At 40.0% G+C, this 22,900-nt stretch overlaps 1 protein-coding gene across 1 annotated transcript in view; it reads right to left on the reverse strand.

Annotated features, from left to right (window-relative positions):
- Nucleotides 1-22,900, reverse strand: part of SEC13 (SEC13 homolog, nuclear pore and COPII component) — a 32,420-nt gene that overhangs the window by 534 nt on the left and 8,986 nt on the right. The window contains exons 6-8 of the mRNA XM_004443591.3: nucleotides 13,122-13,255; nucleotides 12,583-12,706; nucleotides 11,554-11,700 (exon numbers count right to left, since the gene is read on the reverse strand). Coding sequence (XP_004443648.1) covers nucleotides 11,554-11,700; nucleotides 12,583-12,706; nucleotides 13,122-13,255 — 405 coding nt within the window. The remainder of the gene's footprint in view (nucleotides 1-11,553; nucleotides 11,701-12,582; nucleotides 12,707-13,121; nucleotides 13,256-22,900) is intronic.

Consider the following 22,900-nt stretch of genomic DNA (forward strand, 5'->3'; position numbering starts at 1 on the left):
CAAGAACCATGGCTCAGGGGGCCGGCCCGGTGGCACAAGCCGTTAAGTGCGCACGTTCTGCTGCAGTGGCCCGGGGTTCGCCAGTTCGGATCCCGGGCGTGCACTTACGTACCACTTGGCAAGCCATGCTGTGGCAGCGTCCCATATAAAGTGGAGGAAGATGGGCACAGATGTTAGCCCAGGGCCAGTCTCCCTCAGCAAAAAAAGAGGAGGATTGGCAGATGTTAGCTCAGGGCCGATCTACCTCACACACACAAAAAGAAGAACCATGGCTCACAGGCCTTGTAGGTAAACAGAGCATGTACCCTGGTTCCCCCACTGAAACATCATCAAAACAAAAGGAATAAAAATCCACACAAAGGAGAGGAAAAGTGATGTCACCAAGATGGTGACATAGGTAGACCTTGATTTCACTCCCCCTCACAAGAACAACTAACAACTATTCATGGACACACCACTGAGAGACTCCTAGAACATGGGAACAAGGCTGAAGCACCCCCCGCACCACAGAGACCAAGACAGACTGCATTAGAAGGGTAAGAGGAACAGCTACATGCCGACCACACTGCCCCTCCCCTAGGCTGCAAAGCACCACGCTGAACCTACAGTTCCTGCAGAGGGACAAGAGAGCCCGGGGTGACATCCAGCCCCACAGCATCATGCATCATCACTTCCTGGGAGCCCCTACTCTGATTTCACCCCACAGGGATCATAGGCGAATCTGTGGAGCTCAGCCACTGGGAATCTGATTGTGATGGGGATGAGGGGAGGGGCTTCCAACAACCAGCACTCTGATCTTGTCAGGTGGAGTTCCTACCTGCAGAGCTCAAGTACTAGCCAACTAGTGGCTCTGCTCATCTAAAGAACCCAGTCTGGGGCACAGTCTGACCAGGGAACTTGGTGGGGTGCAGGTCTGCCTAATGTGTATCCCCAAACGAGGAGTTTTGCTGGCCCTGGAACCTGGTCTGCTCATGCCCAGGCAGCAGAGCTGAGTCGTAGCCCCACTGTGGCAAAGTGTGGCCCCTTCTGACAGGAAGGGCTGGCAAGAACACCTGGAAGCTGCGTGACCCAGCACCTCTTGAGCTGAGAGGCAGGTGGGCAGGCAGAGCTGATGGCCCCCAGAGCAATGCCAGCAGCCCTGTTCAGCCAGGGCACTTGGGGCATGGGCTGGCTTGAGTCAAGAGCACAAAGAGCATCAGCAGCCTTAAAGCTGCTTCTCCCACTGTGCCTGGGAAGGGAAACTAATTCGTAGCCCTACTTATTGCTGAATACTGCCTTGAGACTCCCCGACCTGGGAACCTCACCAGAGCACATGGGAAGCTGCAGAGCCCATCTGACATCCCTGCTGATAGTGGCACTGGAACAGAGAGCACAGCCTGTGGCTTCCCCTGTCTGCAGAGCTAAACCAGTGGCCTCAACTGACCAGGACATTCAGTGCACTCTTGCCTGATACAGGTCCCCGTACAAGCCATGCAGGCTCTTGGTCCTGTCCTTGCCAGGGCAGAGAAAATAATTCACAGCCCCACCTACTGCTGATTAGAGTATCCAGTCCTGACCATCTAGTAAGCCTGACCAGAGAATCTGGGCAACTGTGAAGCCCATCCTACAGCCACACTTGGGCAGGGAACCAAGCCAGCAGCCCTACCCAGCTGTTCTCAGCCAGTGGCACATCCCCCAACCCCTGACCTCAGAGCTCATCAGTTGCCCTGCACAAAGATAGACCCTAATAGCAGGCTCCACCTGCTAAAGGACATTATTAGTAGACATGCTCAGAGACCCAGACTGAGCTGACTGGGAAAGAACTGTCTCTGCCAAAGTGAACCTGCCAAGTGTGGGAGAGGAGACTGCTGACTCAAATGTGCAGATACCAACGTAAGGAAACAAAGATCACAAAAACCAGGTAAATATGACACCACCAAAAGAAACTAATAAAGCTCTAATAACTGATCCTAAAGAAATGGAGATCTAAGAACCATCAAAGAATTCAGAATAATCCTCTTAAAGTTTAGTGAACTACAAGAACACACAGATAACTAAATGAAATTAGGAAAACAATGCATAAATAAGAAGTTCAACAAAGCAACAGACCATAAAAAAGAAATAAACAAGTCTGAGAGCTGAAAAATACAAAAGCTAAACTGAAGAATTCAATAGAAAGCTTCAAAAGCAGACTTGACCATGTAGAAGAAAGAATCAGCAACCTGGAAGATAGGACATTTCAAATCATCCAGTCAGAGGAACAAAAAGAAAAAAGAATGAAAAAGAGTGAAGAAAGCCTATGGGAATTATGGGACACAATGAAAAGACAATATTTGCATTATGGGAGTTCCAGAAGGGGAAGAGAAAGAAAAAGGGACAGAAAGTATATTTAAAGCAATAATGGCTGAAAACTTCTCAAACCTGGGGAGAAAAACAGATATCCAGATTCAAAAGGCCCAAAGGACCCCCAAATAGGTTCAACCCAAATAGGGCTACACTGAGACACATCATGCAGGCATACCTTGGAGATATTGCTGATTCAATTCCAGACCCATTGCAATAAAGCAAATACTGTGAGAGAGCAAGTCACATGAATTTTCTGGTTTCCCAGTGCACATAAAAGTTATGTTTACACTATAGTCTGTTAAGTGTGCAATAGCATTATGTCTAAAAAACAATGTACATACTTTAATTAAAAAATACTTTATTGCTAAAAAAAATGCTAACGATCATCTGAGCCTTCAGTGAGTGATAATCTTTTTGCTGGGGGAGGGTCTTGTTAAAAAAATGCAACATCTGTGATGCACAATAAAGTAAATAGCAATAAAACAAGGTATGCCTGTAATTAAACTGTCAAAAGTCAAAGAAAGAATTTTAAAAGCAGCAAGTGAAAAGAGTGAAGTTACATATGTGGGAATTCCCATAAGACCATCGGTGGATTTCTCAACAGAAATTTTTCAGGCCAGAAAAGGACAGGATGACATACTTGATATATTGAAAGAAAAAAACTGTCAACCAAAATACTATATCTGGCAAAGCTGTCCTTCAGAAATGAAGGAGGGATAAAGACTTTCCAAACAAACAAAAGCTGAGGGAATTCATTACCACTAGACCTGCCTTACAAGAAATGCTAAAGGGAATGCTTTGAGTGGAAGTAAAAGGACACTAAGATCATAAAAACATAAGAAAATGTAAAACTCACTGGTGTTGACAAAAATATAGTTAAAACTGGATTCTGGAAAGTGGTAATGGTGGTGAATAATTCACTTATATCTCTAGTTTAAAAAGTTAAAAACAAACAGCAAAAAATAACCATAACTACAATAATCTTAGTTACACAATATAAAAAATATGTAAATTGTAACATCAATAACCTAAAATGTGAGAGGGAGTAGAATTATAAAGCTTAGGAATTCTTTTGAAGTTGTTATTAGTTTAAGATAGAGCATTATAATTTTAAGGTGTTTTATGTAAGCCTCGTGATAACCAGAAGGGAAAAACCTATAGTAATTGAGAGAAGAACATGATAAAGAAGTCAAAGCATACTGATACCACAAGACATCAACACACAAAAAAGGACAACAGGGTAAGAAACAAGGAACAATGGAGCTCCAGAAAACAACAAAATGGGAAAAGTAAGGCCTTACTTATCAATAATTTAAACTTAAGTGTATTAAATTCTCCAATCAAAAGACAGAATGGCTGAATGGATAAAAAAACAAGATCCACTGACATGCTGCCTCCAAGAGACTCACTTTAGCCTTAAAAACACACATAGACTCAGAGTGAAGGGATAGAGAAGATATTTCGAGCAAATGGTAACCAAAAAAAAAAGGAGGGGTAGCTATACTTATATCAGATAAAATAGACTTTAAACTAGAAATGGTAAAAAAGATCATTATATAATGATAAAGAGGCCAATATATCAAAGGATCAACAATTGTAAATATCTATGCATCCAACATTGGAGCACCTAAATACATAAAGCTAACAGAGCTAAAAGAAAAAATAAACAGAAATACAGTATTCCCCCTTATCTGCAGGGGATACGTTCCCAGACCCCCAGTGGATGCCTAAAACTATGGATCGTACTGAACTGTATATGTACTATGTATACATACATACCTATGATAAAGTTTAATTTATAAATTAGGCACAGTAAGAGCTTAACAACTAATAATAAAATAGAACAATTATAACAATATACTGTAAAAAAAAAAAGTTATGTGAATGTGGTCTCTCAAAATATCTTATTGTACTGTACTCACCCTTCTTGAGATGTGAGATGATAAAATGCCTACGTGATGAGATGAAGTGAGGTGAAAGACATAGGCATTGTGACATAGCGTGAAGCTATTACTGACTTTCTGGCGATATGTCAGGAGGATCATGTGCTTCTGGACCATGGTTGACCACAGGTAACTGAAACCGTGGAAAGCAAAATTGCAGATAAGGGTGGACTACTGTACAGTCATGTGTCGCTTAACGACAGGGATATGTTCTGAGAAATATGCTGTTAGGTGATTTCATCATTGAGCAAACATCAGAGAGTGTACCTACACAAACCTAAATGGTATATCCTATTATACATCTAGGCTATATGGTACTAATCTTACGGGACCACCATTGTATATGCAGTCCGTGACTGACGAAAACATTGTTAGGCAGTGCATGACTGTACAGTAATAGTAATAGCTGGGGACTTTAATTTCCCACTCTCAACAATGGATAGATCATCCAGACAGAGAAGCAATAAGGAAACAGCAGATATGAACAACACTATAGACCAAATGGACCTAAGAGACATATACAGAACATTCTATCTGACAACAGCAAGATACACATTCTTCTCAAGTGCACATGGAACATTTTCTAGGACAGACCATATGTTAGACCATAAAACAAGTCTTAGCAAATTTAAGAAGACTGAAATCATACCAAGTGTCTTCTCCGACCACAATGGTATGAATCTAGAAATCAACAACAGGAGGAAAACTGGAAAATTCATGAATACATGGAAATTAAACATTCTCCGGAACAACCAATGGAGCAAATAAAGGGAAAATAAAACAGTACCTTGAGACAAATGAAAATAGAAACACAACATGCCAAAAGTTATGGGATACGGCTAAAGCAGTTCTAAGAGGGAAGTTCACAGCAATAAATGCCTACATTAAGAAGCAAGAAAGATCTCAAATAAACAACGTAACTCTACAGCTTAAGAAACAAGAAAAAGAAGATCAAACTGAGCCCAAAGTTAGCAGACAGCAAGAAATAGTAAGGATTAGAGCAGAAATACATGAAATAGAAAAGAGGAAAATGGAAAAGACCAAGCAAACTAGGAGCTGGTTCTTTGAAAAGATAAACAAAATTGACACAGCTTTAGCTACACCAACCAAGGAAGAAAAAGAGAACCCAAATCAACAGAATGATTAATGAGAAAGGAGACATTCCAACTGATGCCACAGAAATACAAAAAAGCATAAGAGGCTACTATAAACAACTATATGCCAGCAAACTGGACAATCGAGAAGAAATGGAAAAATGCTTAGAAACATACAAACTACCAAGACTGAATCAGGAAGAAACAGGAAGTCTGAATAGACCAACTACTAGGAAGGAGATTGAATCAGTAATCAAAAATCTCCCAATGAAGAAAAGCCCACAACCAGATGGCTTCACTGGTGAAGTTTACCAAACATTTAAAGAAGAATTAAAGCCAGTCCTTTTCAAACTCTTCCAAAAAAAATCCAAGAGAAAGAAACAAACTCTTTTTTTTTTTTTTAATTTATTTTTTCCCCAAAGCCCCAGTAGATAGTTGCATGTCATAGCTGCACATCCTTCTAGTTGCTGTATGTGGGACGCGGCCTCAGCATGGCTGGAGAAGTGGTGTGTCGGTGCGAGCCCGGGATCCGAACCCGGGCCGCCAGCAGCGGAGCGCACGCACTTAACCACTAAGCCACGGGGCCGGCCCTGGAAACAAACTCATTTTGAGAGGTCAGTATTACCCTGATACCAAAGCCAGAAAAGGACACTACCAGAAAACTACAGACCAATATCCCTTATGAATATAGAGGCAAAAATTCTCCATAAAATACTACCAAACTGAATTGAGCATCACATTAAAAGGATCATTCACCATGATCAAGTGAGATTTATACTTGGGATACAAGGATGGTTCAACACACACAAATCAATCAATGTGATACATCTGTTAAAAAAGAGACAACAGGCCAAAAATGGAGTCACTTGTGCTAAGCCCCATATCAACAAACCAAGACTTAATACTTAACATAACTGCAGTTTCACCCTCCCCCAGGAATGTAATCTTAACTTGTTAGTCTGGAATTTCCCAGTCAGTACCAGTGAAGTAATCTGACTGACAGACCACTTTTGTCCCCTAAAGGAAGGTGACCTTGCCTGGAACAATCCAACCTTTTCCCCCTTCTGCATATAAAAACATTCCATTTTGTATACTCCTTGGAGCTCCTTTTTATTTGCTAGATGAGATGCTACCCAATTCATGAATCACTAAATAAAGCCAACTAGGGCTTCAAATTTATTCAGTTAAATTTTTTTTTAACACATCACATTAATAGAATAAAAAAATCATATGATCATCTCAATAGATGCAGAAAAAGCATCTGACAGAATTCAACATCTGTTCATGATAAAAACTCTGAACAAATGAGGTATTATAGAAGAAACACATCTCAACACAATAAAGGCCATATATGACAAGTCTACAGCTAGTATCCTCCTCAATGGTGAAAGGCTGAAAGCTTTTCCTCTAAGATCAGGAACAAGACAAGGGTGCCCACTCCTATTCAACATAGTACTGGGAGTCCTAGTCAAAGCAATCAGGCGAGAAAAAGAAAGAAAATACATCAAAATTGGAAAAGAAGAAGTAAAATTGTCTCTATTTGCACAACATGATTTTATATACAGAAAATCCTAAAGACCCCTCCAAAAAACTGTTAGATCTAATCAATGAATCCAGTAAAGTTGCAGGATACAAAATTAACATACAAAAATCAGTAGTGTTTCTATACACTAACAACAAATTATCTGAAAAAGACACAAAGAAAATGATCCCATTTACAACAGCATCAAAAACATCAACATACTAAGGAATAAATTTAACCAAAGAGGTGAAACATCTCTACTCTGAAAACTACAAGACATCGATGAAAGAAATTAAAGAAGACACAAATAAATGGAAAAGTGTCCCGTGTTCATAGATTGGAAGAATATTGTTAAAATGTCCATACTACCCAAAGCTATCTATAGATTCAATGCAATCCCTATCAAGATTCCAATGGCATTTTTTATGGAAGTAGAGAAAACAATCCTAAAATTTATATGAAACCACAAAAGACCCTGAATAACCAAAACAATCCTGAGAAAGAAGAACAAAATGGGAGGCATCACACTTTCCAATTTCAAGCTATACAATAAAAGTATAGTAATCCAAACAGTGTGGTACTGGCATAAAAACAAATCAACAGATCAATGGAAGAGAATGGAAAGCCTAGAAATAAAACCAAGCATATATAGTCAACTAATATTTGTCAAGGGAGCCAAGAATACTTAATGGAGAAAAGATAGTCTCTTCAGTAAATGGTGCTGGGAAAACTGGAGATTCACATGTAAAAGAATGGGACTAGACCTCTATCTTATACCACTCACAAAAATTAACTTGAAATACATTCATGACTTAAGCGTTAAGATCTGAAACCTGAAACTCCTAAAAGAAAATAGGAAAAAGGCTCCTTGACATGAGTCTTAGCAATGATTTTTTTGGATATGACACCTGAAGCACACACAACAAAATAAAAAATAAACAAGTGGGACTACACCAAACTAAAAAGCTTCTGCACAGCAAAAAAAAAAAAAAGCCAAGTGAAAAGACAACCTACAGAATGGAAAAAAATATTTGGAAACCATATATCTCCTAAGCGGTTAATATCAAAATATATAAAAAACTCATACAACTCAACAGCAAAAAACCAAATAATCAAATTAAAAAATATGCAAAAGACCTGAATAGATCATTCTCCAAAGAAGACACATGAAAGGCCAACAGGTACATAAAGAGATGCTCAGCATCATTAGTCATTAGGGAAATGCAAATCAAAACCACAATCAGATATCACCTCACACTTGCTAGAATAGCCATCATCAAAAAGACGAGATAACAAATGCTAGCAAGGATGTGGAGAAAAGGGAACCCTTGTGCACTGTTGGTGGGATTGTGAACTGATACACCTGCTATGGAAAATGGCATGGAGGATCCTCAAAAAAATAAAAAATAGAACTACCACATGGTCCAGCAATTCCACTTCTGGGAATACATCTGAAGAAAATGAAAACACTAACTCAAAAAGATATCTGTACCCCCATGTTCACAGCAGCATTATAATAGCAAAGACAAAGAAACAACTTAAGTGTCCATCAATGGATGAATGGATAAAGAAGTTGTGGTATATAAATACAATGGAACATTATTTAGCCATAAAAAATGAGGAAATCCTGCCATTTGCGACATGAATGGACGTTGAGGGCATTATGCTAAGTGAAATGAGTCACACAGAGAAAGACAAACACTATATGATCTCACTTATAGGTGGAATCTAAAGAAAAACAAAAAACTAAAAAACCAAACTCATAACAAAAGGGATCAGACTTAACAGTTACCAGAGGTGAGGCGTGGAGGAAGGGGGAATAGGAAAAAGGTGGTCAACAGATACTAACTCCCAGTTTCAAGGTAAGTAAGTACTAGGGAAATAATGCATAGCATGATGACCAGTCAACACTGCTATATGAGATATATATATATATGAAAATTGTTAAGAGTAAATCCTAAGACTTCTCATCACAAGGAAAAAAATTTTTGTTTTTTTGCTTTCTCTTTTTATTGTATCTATATGAGATGATGGATGCTAACTAAACTTATAGTGGTAATCATTTCACAATATATATAAGTCAAACCATTATGCTGTATACTTTATACAGTGATGTATGTCAATTATATCTCAATAAAACTGGAAAAAAACACTTAAGAAAAAGAGTATGAATAACAGCAGCTGAGAGATGCCAATGCTGTGAATAATAATGATGTAACACAAAATAATGATGATGTAAACATGGATGCTGTTTTAACCAAGTTGCTGTAGCTTCAGTGAGAGGATATGGGGTGGCAAAGAGCAGTGGTGCTCAAAGAGCGCTCCCTAGACTGGAGCATCCACATCACCTGGCAGCTTGTTAAAACTGCACATTCTCGGGTCCCAGCCCAGACCCACTGATTCAGAAGCTCTGAGGGTGGAGTTGGCAATCAGTGTTTTAACAAGTTTAACGATGCTCAAGTTGAGAACTGTGGTAGTGGCAGACAACAGATCAACAAGCATGTTACTTCTACATTGAAGTAAACAGCAAAAGAAACAGCTAAGAGTTGAAAAGGTTTGCTCCTGGAGAGTGAAAATTAGGAGACTGCATTAAAAAAAAATTATAACCTAATGAAAACTACCTAAAGCTATGTACATGTATTAATTTGATAAAAAAATAAAAATATGGATTTTAAGAACTCCTGCTAAATTTAGGGACAGGTTTTTTTCACTAAACGTGCACTGTGCAGAATGCTCTGGACTGAAAACATACCAACTCCTTAAGCGAAGAAATGCTATGGAGACAGCAAAAGAGTTGAGTCTTTGTAGGAAACAGGCTTGTAAAGAAGAGTAAGAAACATAAAAGCATAGTGACAGCAGACCCCAAAACGCGGAATGTATAACCTGGCACTTGCTTACTAACTTGTAACATTACTATAGGGCTACCTCAGGCAAGTCAAGGTCCCTTGGCCTGTCCTGGGTGCCACCAAACCTGAGTTCTACTCTCACCCTGGCACTCACTAGAAATAAAGAAGGCTGGATTAGTTATCCTTCGAGGGTCATTCCAGTTCCAAAATTCTATGGCTTTGAGATAGGGCCTGCTAGATCTTTCTGGGACCACTGTACCTGAAAGGGACCCTAGGCTGGATAACAATGGCCTGCAGAGGGTCTTGAAAAGATTATTATTTGTACACGCAGATGCATAGAAGAATTATTCACAACAGCCAAAAGCTGGAAGCACCCCAGTATCCGTCAACAGATGAACGGGTAAACAGAATACAGTACAGTGGAATGTTATCCAGCCTTAAAAAGGAAGGAAACTACGACACATGCTACAACATAAACCATCTACAACATAGATGAGGACATTATGCTAAGTGAAATAAGCCAGTCACACAAAGATAAATTCTGGGCCAGCCCGGTGGCACAAGCAGTTAAGTGCGTGTGCTCCACTGCGGCGGCCCGGGGTTCGCCAGTTCGGATCCTGGGCGCACACCGATGCACCGCTTTTTAAGCCATGCTGTGGCAGCGTCCCATATAAAGTAGAGGAAGATGGGCACAGATGTTAGCCCAGGGCCAGTCTTCCTCAGCAAAAAAAGAGGAGGATTGGCATGGATGTTAGCTCAGGGCTGGTCTTCCTCTCACACTCACACACACACACACACACACACAAAACAAAAAGACAAATTCTGTATGAGTCTCCCTACATGAGGTCCCTAGAATAGTCAAATTCCTGGAGACAGAAAGTAGAATGGTGGTTGCCCGGGGGTGGGGGAGGGGGAATGAGGAGGTGCTGTTTAACTGGTACAGAGTTTCAGTTTGGAAAGATGAAAAGAGTTCTGGAGATGCATGGTGGTGATGACTGCACAACAGTGTGAATGTACTTCACACTACTGAACTGTACACTTACAAACGGGTAAGATGGTAAATTTTATATGTATTTTACCACAGTTAAAAAAAAAAGAAAGCTGCCTGCAGAAAGGAAGAAGTAACAAGCCACCGTCATCCGCCCTGAGGACTTCTCCATTCTAAGGCAGAGGGTCCCCAACTTTCAAAGGCAGTGGTCGTGATGATTTTTCAAGTACATCTGCTCTGTTGCTATCACCCTGTGCTGGTCTTTGTTTTTACTAAGTTTTCCAGTAGCCATTTTGGCTCCATGTCCCTTTCTTTGTATGGCTCATAGTATAGCAGGAAGAGGTACACAGTTGGTGCATAATAAGTACTCATGAATGAACTGTACTGATTTTTAAAAACATGACTCTTAGGTGTTTTGGACCTACCCCCCAATCTTTTCGCTTTTGTTTGAGTTCTTCTTATTGACTTGCTTTTTGGGCAGAGCTAATTAATGTCATCACAAAGATGAGGTAGTCAAATGGTTAGGGTGATGGACTACCAGGGCAGTGGCTTTGGATTTAACTTGGGCCTGATTATTGGCTCTGCCACCTAATAGTTTTGTGACCCTATGCAAGTTAAATTGCCTCTGTCAGCGTCTTTCCTGTCTGTGAAAGAGGGACATATACCTCTGGGGGATTGTCAGATTTAATGCTGGAATTAAGAGATGTTCTAAACGCAGTCCTCATTAAGGTTCCTTCCAAGCCTGCCATGAAATGGGAAATTCAACTGTGCTCTCTAGTGGGCAGAGTAAAGACAAACAGGGCCCTGTCTATCACATCATGAAAATGGGGTGTACCTTGTTGTCTCCGCCCGAGACAGCCAGGATGTTGGCTGTGATGGACCAGCTCACATGCCACACAACATCATTGAACTTGTGCAGCAGTTTAGGGGACCATGTATTGCCCGAGGCATCGTCACAGGTCCAGATGAACACACGACCATCCTGGGAAAAGACAGGCTAGAGTCAGGAGATGGGGGCAGGGATCCTGCACTGGTGATATCTTCTCAATCCAGAGCCATATTGGACCTCTGCAGGAATAGGGTGGGGGATTCAGTGCAAAGCACAGCCGAGGACCTCCTGGGTGTCCACAACATTAACGACCAATTTCCAGCCCAGCACCCTTGCTTTTATCCCTTTACCCCAGGAATGTACTTCAAATTGGTCAGGAGTCTCCCTGGTTCCTTTCCTCACTAGTTCCAGGTATGGATTTTGTCTGCATTGCTACCTCTCAAATTTTCTCTGAGGTTTTCCTCATGTCTGCCAAATTACTTCCTTGTTTTGGCTCCCTCTGGCTCTGTCTGTACTTTCTCAACTCAATGGGTGTGGCTGTTTAATAACCAAGCTCAGAGAATGAGAAGGGACAAGTAAAAAAAAAAATCCCTCTCAAATTTAGGACCTAGGGTGGTGGTAGCATATAATTAAAGGCTTGTCCTTGGTCTTACTTCTGTGATCTGTCTGGGAAGAGTGGATAGTAGGTGAGTTCAAGGTCTTAGAATTTCCCATTGCCCTGGGCCTTGCTTGTGAACACTCTCAGAATTGCACTAGGGCACCTCCATTCCCCACCCAAACGAGGGTCAGGAGGGGACACTGGTCCTGAATGTGGCCCTGCTCTTAGCTTAGTGGAGGTAAGCCACTTGTGGTTTCCCACCAAGACTTCACTGCGTGATGACCTGGCCCCATGCACTCCCCTATCTACCCTGGTCCAAAGGCGCCTGTTGCCCTACCCTTACCTTTCAAGGACTTCCCCCTAGGGGGACCGTCAGGGCTGAGGGGACTTACTCAGACATTAAATAACACGGGACGATCTCATGGGTCTGAGCTGACCTGGGAGCAGCTGGCGATGGTGCTGGTGGGCAGGCCAATGGAGGGGGCCCAGGCCACATCTCGAACCCAGTCACTGTGTGCTTCCAGCTTCTGCTCCTCCTTCCACTGGCCGTCCTCCTCCTCCCTAACAGGAAAGATCGAAGGGAGAATCCAGCAGGTTGCAACTTAGCTGCCTTTCCCATATCTCCATTCCTCTCCCACCCCATAGGCTCCACAGGGGCCAAGAAGCTATTCTATTTTTCTGATTTCATTCATTGAGCCTGTAGAATTTTACTCAGTTCACCAGCTGTAAAGAAACCCTCCAGGAAAGGCTCTGTTTCCTCCACAGCCAACAAGTTGGCTTCAGCAGTTGGGAATCAGGTGAGAGTAAAAGTCCTCCACCAAAGGGCAAGTTTATTTTTAAAGGATGTCTTCTGACAGATCAAAAGCAGTATTCTACGGGCAGGAGGGAAAAAGAGAGGTGATTCTGCTTCTTGTGAACTGTGGCTGAGTCATGGTAGGTAGAGTAGAAGGTAAGTGTCCCCTTGAACCCCACTTACTTCCACAGCTTGACGAGGTTGTCACAGCCACCCGACGCAAACTTCTTGATGTAGTTGGGCTTCTGCCCCGATGGCTGGTCTATGAGGCTTCCAGGAACAACAGCAGGGGCCCAGCTGACGGCATTGCAGCCAATCTGTAAGGAGGGGAACTTGTGGTCACTCTGCCCTTTGCCTTGCAACAAAACACTGCTTCTATAGACCCAAGGCTGCTGTTCATTTCTTCCTCAGTTCTCAGGACTGGATTATGTAAGACAGCTGTTTTGATCAACTAAGGATTAGCCACTCATAATTCTCCTTCAAGGATTCCTAATGGTGCATGTATTTTTCAGCAATATGCATTTAAAGTAGGAATTAGCGGGGCCGGCCCCGTGGCTTAGCGGTTAAGCACGCGCGCTCCGCTACTGGCGGCCTGGGTTCCGATCCCAGGCGCACACCGATGCACCGCTTGTCAGGCCATGCTGAGGCTGCGTCTCACCTGCAGCAATTAGAAGGATGTGCAACTATGACATACAACTATCTTCTGGGGCTTTGGGGAGAAAAAGGGGAAAAAGAAAGGAGGAGGATTGGCAATAGATGTTCGCACAGGGCCCCTCTTCCTCAGCAAAAAAAAAAAAGAGGAGGATTGGCATGCATGTTAGCTCAGGGCTGATCTTCCTCACAAAAAAAAAAAAGAAAGTAGGAATTAGGGACTCTCAAGGAATTTAAGAAACAGAACATTTTCCAAACAAAAACATATGAAGGGAGGGCACAGATTCAGAAAACCACACAAAGTAAATATATAGCTTAATGAATTACTCTAAAGCACTCTTGTAACCACCACCAGATCAAGAAATAAAACTGCCATTTACCCATGAAGCCCTGTCATTATGTCCTACCTGAATCACAGCTCCTCTCTTCCCCTGTAACCATTATCCTGACATCTCTCTCTGTCACCCAAATGTGCATCCCTAGACACTACAGTTTATTCATGCCATTTAAACATTTTTTTGATGTTTTTTACATTTCCTAATTTATAGATTCTTCCTCTGATCTTTTTTTTCCTTACAGTTTTTCTGTTGAAGAACCGGTCATCTGACCTGTAGTCTCTCAGGCTGACTTTTGCTGTTGCATACTCAGTACAACATGTTCCCCTGAATTTCTGAAAATTGTCAGCTGGATCCAAGACTGGATCAGACTCAGGTCTGGTCCCTTTGCCAAGACTACAGGTGGTGGTGGTATATTCTTTCATCAGGAGGCACATGATGTCAGATTGTCTTTTTATATTATTAGCACCTGTCAATAATTTATGCCTCTCAATTCACTGGGCGTAAGTTACAAAATGGTGATACTGTAATTCTGCTCTTTCTTTGTCATTTATTACATGGAATACTCTAGATAGGGGTAATTCCCCTCATTAATATTTGGCTCCCCAGGGGTACAGATCAGATAGGAAAGGCAGGATAAATGCATGACTCTTTCTGAACTGGTTCTCTGTCATTTTCCAAAGATGACTGATTCTCTCCTTTTAGTAGCATTAGGAACTCAGGGATTTAAGCATATTTAATGGGTTTCAGTTCATTGCAATTATTCTCACTTTTGACACTCAAACTGCCCATCTTTGGCAGTGTGAGCCCATTCAAGTTGGCTCCTTTGACATAACCCTAGAATGTCAAAGTATGTCTTTATTTCTTTTCTATCTGGTATGACAAAGTGTTCCAGGCTCATACACTTCCTGCCTCAGACCTGGGATCAACCATTTCCTCAAGAGCTCTGGTTTCTTTTAGTGAGAAGCTGTATTTCAACACTACAATCTGCTGCTAGGGATGCTCACTGCCACATAGCTACTTATTTTCTCTCATTTCACAACAGTCTCAGAATAATAATATTGCCAATATTATCACTAAAAACATTTAAGAAAGTGTTTGCAATGCTCTCCCCATTCTCCCCCACAGTTTTTTTCTGGGGGGGGGGGCGGTTGTGTGAATGGTGCCAACATTAACAAATCTGGATCTCCAGCTGCTCATGCCCCACACTGTTCTTAACAGTTGTACTCTATCTACCTTAGCAGAACACATGGCCAATACTTCCTATACTCTGCCTTCTAACCCTCATTTAGTCTGGGTTCTCTACAATTAACTGTGTATTTATATGGATGTCTTTCCAGTCATTTTGTCATTTGAAACTTATTCTTTAGTAGATAACTTAGGAAGGGATCCTGGAAACAAGAGTCCTTGACTTCTTGCATGCTGATAATAGTTGGTGTTCTTTATATTCCAAAATCAAATTTTAAAAAGAGCTTTGAGGTATAATTGACATTAACTGCACAATTTGATGAACTTTGACATAGGTAAAACCATCACTACACTCCAGATAACAAACATATCTCAAAGTGCTGCAAGGAAATACTTCCAACCAAGAACACTCTACCTGGCAAAGTTATCATTCAGAATTGAAGGAGAGAGAGTTTTCCAGACAAGCAAAAGCTGAAGGAGCTCATCACCACTAAACTGGCCTTACAAGAAATGTTCAAGGAACTTCATTAAGCTGAAAAGAAAGAGTGCTAATTGTAACAAGAAAAGATATGCTAGTATAAATTGCACTGGTAAAAGTAAATATATAGTAAAAGTTGTGGATTAACCACCTATAAAGCTAGTATGAAGGTTAAAAGACAAAAGTAGTAAAAATAGCTACAACTACAATAATTAGTTAAAAGATACACAAAAGATGTAAAATGTGACATCAAAAACATAAAATGTGGGTAGGGAGAAAGTAAAAATGTAGAGCTTTATAATGTGTTCAAACTTCAGTTGTTATCAACTTAAAACAGACTGTTATAAATATAGGTTGTTATAGGTAAGCCTCATGATAATCACAAAGCAAAAACCTATAGTAGATACACAAAAGAAAAAGAGAAAGGAATCTAGCATAGCACTAAAGAAAGTCATCAAACCACAAAGGAAGAGAGCAAGAGAAGAAGGAATAGAGAAGAACTACAAAACAGCCAGAAAACAATTAACAAAATGGCAATAAGTACTACCTACCAATAATACTTTAAATGTAAATGGATTAAATTCTGTAATCAAAAGACATCATAGATTGGCTGAATGGGTAAAACAACAAGACCTATCTATATGCTGCCTACAAGAGTCTCACTTCAGATCTAAGGACACACAGAGAGTAAAAGTGAAGGGATGGAAAAAGATGTTCCATGCAAATGGAAACCAAAAGAAAGCTTAGGTAGCTACACTTAGACAAAATAGACTTTAAAACAAAGACTGTAATAAGTGACAAAGAAGGGCATTACATAATGATAAAGGGCTCAATCCAACAAGAGGATATAACATTTATTTATGCATCCAACAAAGGAACATCTAAATATATAAAGCAAATATTAACAAACAAATGGAGAAAGACAGAAATACAATAATAACAGTAGACTTTAATACCCCACTTACATCAATGGATAGATCATCCAGAGAAAAATCAATAGGGAAACATCGGCCTTAAATGACACATTAGACCAGATGGACTTAACAGATACATATAGAACATTCCATCCCAGAGCAATAGAATACACATTCTTCTCAAGTGCACATAGAACATTCTCCACAATAGATCATATGTTATGCTACAAAACAAGTCTTAATAAATTTAAGAAGAATAAAATCCTATCAAGCATCTTTTCTGACCACAATGGTATGAAACCAGTAATCAATTACAAGAAAACTGGAAAATTCACAAATATTTGGAGATTAAACAACATGCTATTGAATAACCAATAGGTCAATGAAAAAATCAAAAGAGAAATCAAAAAATACTTTGAGACAAATGAAAATGGAAATACAACATACCAAAAGTTATGGGATGCAGCAAAAGCAGTGCTAAGGGGAAGTTTACTGCAATAAATGCCTACCTTAAGAAACAAGAAAAATCTCAAACAACCTAACTTTACACCTCAAGAAACTAGAAAAAGAACAACAAATGAAGCCCAAAGTAAGTAGAAGGAAGAATATAAAGATCAGAACAGAAATAAATGAAATAGAGACCAAAAAGACAACAGAAAGATAGATGAAACTAAGAGCTGGTTCTTTGAAAGGATAAACAAAATTGACAAATTTTTAACTAGACTAAGAAAAAAAAAAAGAGATGGCATTTTTCACAGAAACAGAACAAACAATCCTAAAATTTGCAGGGAACCATAAAAGACCCCAAACAGCAAAACCAATCTTGAGAGACAACAAAAAAGCTGGAGGCATCATGCTCCCTGATTTCAAAATCAAACTATATCACAAAGCTACAGTGATCAAAACAGTATGGTACTGGCATACAGACAGGCAACTACATCAATGGCACAGAACAGATAGCCCAGGAATAAACCCACACACATATGGTCAATTAATTTATGAGAAAGGAGCCAAGAATATATACAGTGGGGAAAGGACAGTCTCTTCAATAAATGGTGTTGGGAAAACTGGACAGCCACATGCAAAAGAATGAAACTGGACCACTATCCTATACCATACACAAAAATTAACTCAAAATGGATTAAAGATGTGAACATAAGACCTGAAACCATAGAACCGCTAGAAGAAAACACAGGCAGTAAGCTCCTTGACATCAGCCTTGGCCATGATTTTCTGGATCTGACTCCAAAAGCAAAGGCAACAAAATCAAAAATAAACAAGTGGGACTAGATCAAACTAGAAAGCTTCTGCACAGCAAAGAAAACCATCAACAAAATGAAAAGACAACCTACTGAATGAGAGAAAATATTTGCAAATCACATATCTATAAGGCGTTAATATCCAAAATATAAAAGAACTCATACACTCTAGCAAAAGAAACCAAACAATCCAATTAGAAATGGGCAGAGGACATGAATATATATTCCTCCAAAGCAGACATACAGATAGATAGTCAACAAGTACATGAAAATATGCTTAACATCACTAATCATCAAGGAAATGCAAATCAAAATCACAATGAGATATCACCTCATGCTTGTTAGAATAGGTATCATCAAAAAGACGAGATAACAAACACTGGTGAGGATGTGGATAAAAGGGAACGCTTGTGCTCTGCTGGTGGAATGTAAATTGGTGCAGCCACTATGGACAACAGTATGGAGGTTCCTCAAAAAATCAGAACTACCATATGATCCAGCAATTCCATTTCTGGGTATTTATCTGAAGAAAATGAAAACACTAATTCAAAACTATACATGCACCCCATGTTCACTGCAGAATTATTTAGAATAGCCAACATATGGGAAAACTTAAGTGTCCATTGATGGATGAATGGCTCAAGAAGATGTGGTATATATATACAATGGAATACTATTCAGCCATAAAAAAGAATGAAATTTTGCCATTTGTGACAACATGGATGGAACTTGAGTGCGTTATGCTAAGTGAAATAAGTCAGACAGAAAAAAAACAAAAAACACAAAAACCCCCAAACACTCACAGATACAAAGAACAGATTGGTGGTTGCCAGAGGTGGGGGGAGGAGAATGGCAAACTGTGTGAAGGGGGTCAAAAGGTACAAATTCCCAGTTATAAAATAAATAAGTCACGAGGATGTAATGTACAGCATGGTGACTATAGTTAATAATACCGGATTGCATATTTGAAAGTTGCTAAGAGAGCAGATCCTAAAAGTCCCCATCACAAGAAAAAAAATTTTTTTTGGTAACTCTGTATGGTGACAGATGTTAACTAGACTTATTGTGGTGATCATTTCACAATGCATACAAATTTCGAATCACTATGTTGAACACCTGAAACTAACAATGGTGCATATCATAATAATACCTCAATAAAAAAATAAAACGGGGGCCGGCCTGGTGGCACAGTGGTTAAGTTCGTGTGCTCTGCTTCGGCGGCCTGAAGTTCACTGGTTCAGATCCTGGGCACGGACCTACTCACCACTCATCGAACCACGCTGAGGCAGCGTCACACACAGAGCAACTAGAAGGATGTAGAACTATGACATACAACTATCTACTGGGGCTTTGGGGAGAAAAAGGAAAAAAGGAGGAAGATTAGCAACAGATGTTAGAGCCATTCTTCCTCAATAAATAAATAAATAAATAAAAACATAGTATTTTATTGCAAAAAAAGATAATGAACATATCCATCATTCTCAAAAGTTTCCTCAGGTCCCTTTGTAATCCATCTCTCCACATCCCCACCCCCCCCACCCCCAAACTCGGCAACCACTGATCTGCTATTACTGGAATTTTAGATCAATGGAATCATAGTATGTATTTTTTTGTCTGATTTTTTTCACTCAGGACAATAACTTTAAAATTCATTCTTCTTGTGTATCAGTATTGTTTCTTTTTATTGCTAAGTAGCATTTCTATAGTATGGATATACCACCATTTGTTGATCCATTCACCTGTTGATGCACATGTGGATTATTTCCAGTTTTGGGCTATTAGGGCTGCTATGAAATTTTGTGTATGAGACTGTGTGTGAACTTGAAAGTCAATTTTGCTGGTTATAAATCCTTGGCTCACCCATTCTTTCCGTGAGTATTGTAACTCGGTTCTTTTTTCTTATGCACGGATCATTGCTGTTGAAAACTCTGACAATAATCTGTTTTCCTTATAAGTCACATGGCTCTTTTTTCCTAGATACCCAAAGGATTTTTTTCTTTTTCTTTAAAGCCCAGTAATCTTACTAGAATTATGTCCTTTGGCTGGTGAATTCTGGGTTGATATTCTTAAGTGTAGTGTATGCTCCTTCAATATGTAGTTTCAAATCTTTTTGTTTTTAATTTTAAGATAGTTTTCAGTATTTGTTCTGTTTTCTTCTTCAAGGACTCTCATTATTCATATGTTTGATCTTTGCCTGTCTTCACTTTTTCTCAAAACCTTTTTCTCTCTTCATTTTTTTTTTTGTGAGGAAGATCAGCCCTGAGCTAGCATCTGACACCAATCCTCCTCTTTTTGCTGAGGAAGACTGGCCCTGAGCTAACATCCACGCCCATCTTCCCCTACTTTATATGGGACGCTGCCACAGCATGGCTCGACAAGCAGTGCTTTGGTGCACGCCCGGGATCTGAACCGGCGAACCCAGGGCTGCTGCAGCGGAGCGCGTGCACTTAACTACTTGCGCCACCGGGCCGGCCCCTTTTCATTTTTTTGATTTAAGAAATCTTCCTGGGCCAGCCCAGTGGCTTAGCGGTTAAGTGCGCGCGCTCCACTACTGGCGGCCCAGGTTTGGATCCCGGGCGTGCACCGACGCACCGCTTCTCCGGCCATGCTGAGGCCGTGTCCCACTTACAACAACTAGAAGGATATGCAACTATGACATATAACTACCTACTGGGGCTTTGGGGAAAAAAAAAGGAGGAGGATTGGCAATAGATGTTAGCTCAGAGCCAGTCTTCCTCAGCAAAAAGAGGAGGATTAGCACGGATGTTAGCTCAGGGCTGATCTTCCTCACAAAAAAAAAAAAAGAAAGAAAAGAAATTTTCCTCTTTTTCACACTCTATTTCTCTTAGGGCATTATCTGTTGTGTTTATTTGCTTTTGTATTCCTTCTAAGTTGTCTTTATTTCTGAAATAATTTTTTATTTCTAATTCTTTCTTGAGTTGTCACCTCATTTCTGTTTTTGTTTTTGTTTTGTGAGGAAGATCAGCCCTGAGCTAATATCCATTGCCAATCCTCCTCTTTTTGCTAAGGAAGACTGGCCATGGGCTAACATTTGTGCCCATCTTCCTCTACTTTATATGGGACGCCGCCCCAGCATGGCTTGAGAAGTGGTGCGTAGGTGCACGCCTGGGATCCGAACCTGCGAACCCTGGGCCACCGAAGTGGAGCACGCACACTAAACTGCTTGCGCCACTGGGCCGGCCCCATCATTTCTGTTTCTCTAATTTTGATTTATGCTGTTTTTTCATGTCATATCATTTTTAAAAAGTCTTTTTTTTTTTTTAAGAAAGATACAGAAACATTTGCAGGTTTTCCCAAGTGTAGTCACTTACATATTTTGTTTGACTTTTTTTCATGTAATTTCTTTCTGATTGTCCAAGTAATATGCATTCATTGTATAAAATCTGGAAACTAGATAAAAGTCCAAAGAATAAAGTTAAAATAGTCTACTCTTTTACTCTCCATCAATAGTCACTGTTAACTTTTTTGTGTATAGTATTCTAGTTTTTTTCTATACATGTCTTTCGCATGTATTTTAAGTTCTAATTTTTTTTTTTTTTGAAGTAACATTGGTTTATAACATTGTATAAATTTCAGCTGTACTAAAAAATGTCTCTTAGCTTGATTTGAAATAATGGGTGACAGTTTGGTTCTGTTTTGTGGGCATGTCTTTCTTTCATTGCTTGTAGGGATGTTATTCTGTGTATTTTTTATTTTTCTGACAAGGAAGACTTTGTATATGATTTCACCTCAAATACTTTTCTGTTATTTTTATGTAAGATTAGTTTTCCTAATAAAGTGAGGCTCAGGAAAGCCTTTCTAAGTTCAGAAGTCTCTGTTTTTGTGTAGTGTTAACAAATGTGATAGCTTTCGAGATTTCCAGGCTCTCTTCCCCTCCCCCACCTTGGTCTACGTCCTCTCTTGTTTTCCTGTGCACCTCTCTGGCTCAATTTTGACTTCACTCCCAGCAGTTTCTCCCCACGAGGGGCCCTGTCATGGAGGCAAGCCCTGGTGGGTCATAAGGTCAGATTTCTCCAAGCCCCTTTAATCTTTCTTACAGTGGGCCCCTTGCACTCACCTGGTATGATATAGTGCAAAACCCCTCCCAGTCAGTGCTCCAAAGAAGGTATACAAATGGCCATTAAGCATGTGAAAAGATGCTCAACATCATCACTCATTAGAGAAATGCAAATCAAAACTACAATGAGATACCACTTCGCACCCACTTGGATAGCTATAATCAAAAAGACAGATGACAACAAGTGTTGGCAAGGATGTGGACAAACTGAAACCCTCATATATTGCTGGTAGGATTGTACCATGGTGCAATTAATTTGGAAAACAGTTTAGTAGTACCTCAAAAAGTTAAACATAAAGTTTCCATATGACTCACCAATTCTACTCCCAGGTATATACCCAAGAAAATCGAAATGTTCACAAAAAACTTACACATGAATGTGTATATAGCAGTAATTCATAATAGCTGAAAATGTCCATCAACTGATGAATGGCTAAATAAAATGTGTATATTCACACAATGGAATATTATTGAGCCATAAAAAGGAACGAAGCACTGATATATGCTGTGATATGGATGCATCTTGAAAACATGGTAAGTGAAAGAAGCCAGTCACAAAAGACCACATATTGTTTGATTCCATTTATAGGAAATGTCCAGAATAGGCAAATCCATAGAGACAGAAGGTAGATTAGTGGTTGCCTAGGGCTGGGGGTAGGGTAGGGTGAAGAGTGACTACTAATGGGGTTTCCTTTTTGGGGTGATGAAAAAGTTCTGGAAATTAGATAGTGGTGATAGTTGCACAACTTTGTGAATATACTAAAAACTATGGAACTATATACTTTAAAAAAGGGTGAATTTTATATGTGAATTATATCTTAATTAAAAAAAAAGTTAAAAACAAAAACACAAAATTTCTCCCAGTTTCAACTGCTGTTCTCAAACTGGCCAGCTATGCTTTCCAGTGAATACTTGTTGGCTATTTTGGGGTCCTCCTCTTCTCAGGTCTATTATAAGGAACCCCACTGCTTCCTTCTTCCTCTACTGAGACACCAGTACCATGCAGTCTCATGGTCGTTGGCGGTACAGTCCTCTCTGCTTGTATTTTGGAGTTTGTGG

Source organism: Ceratotherium simum, chromosome 5 (genome assembly GCF_057802395.1).
Source record: "Ceratotherium simum simum isolate JZ-2026a chromosome 5, ASM5780239v1, whole genome shotgun sequence".
NCBI classification, from domain to species: domain Eukaryota; kingdom Metazoa; phylum Chordata; class Mammalia; order Perissodactyla; family Rhinocerotidae; genus Ceratotherium; species Ceratotherium simum.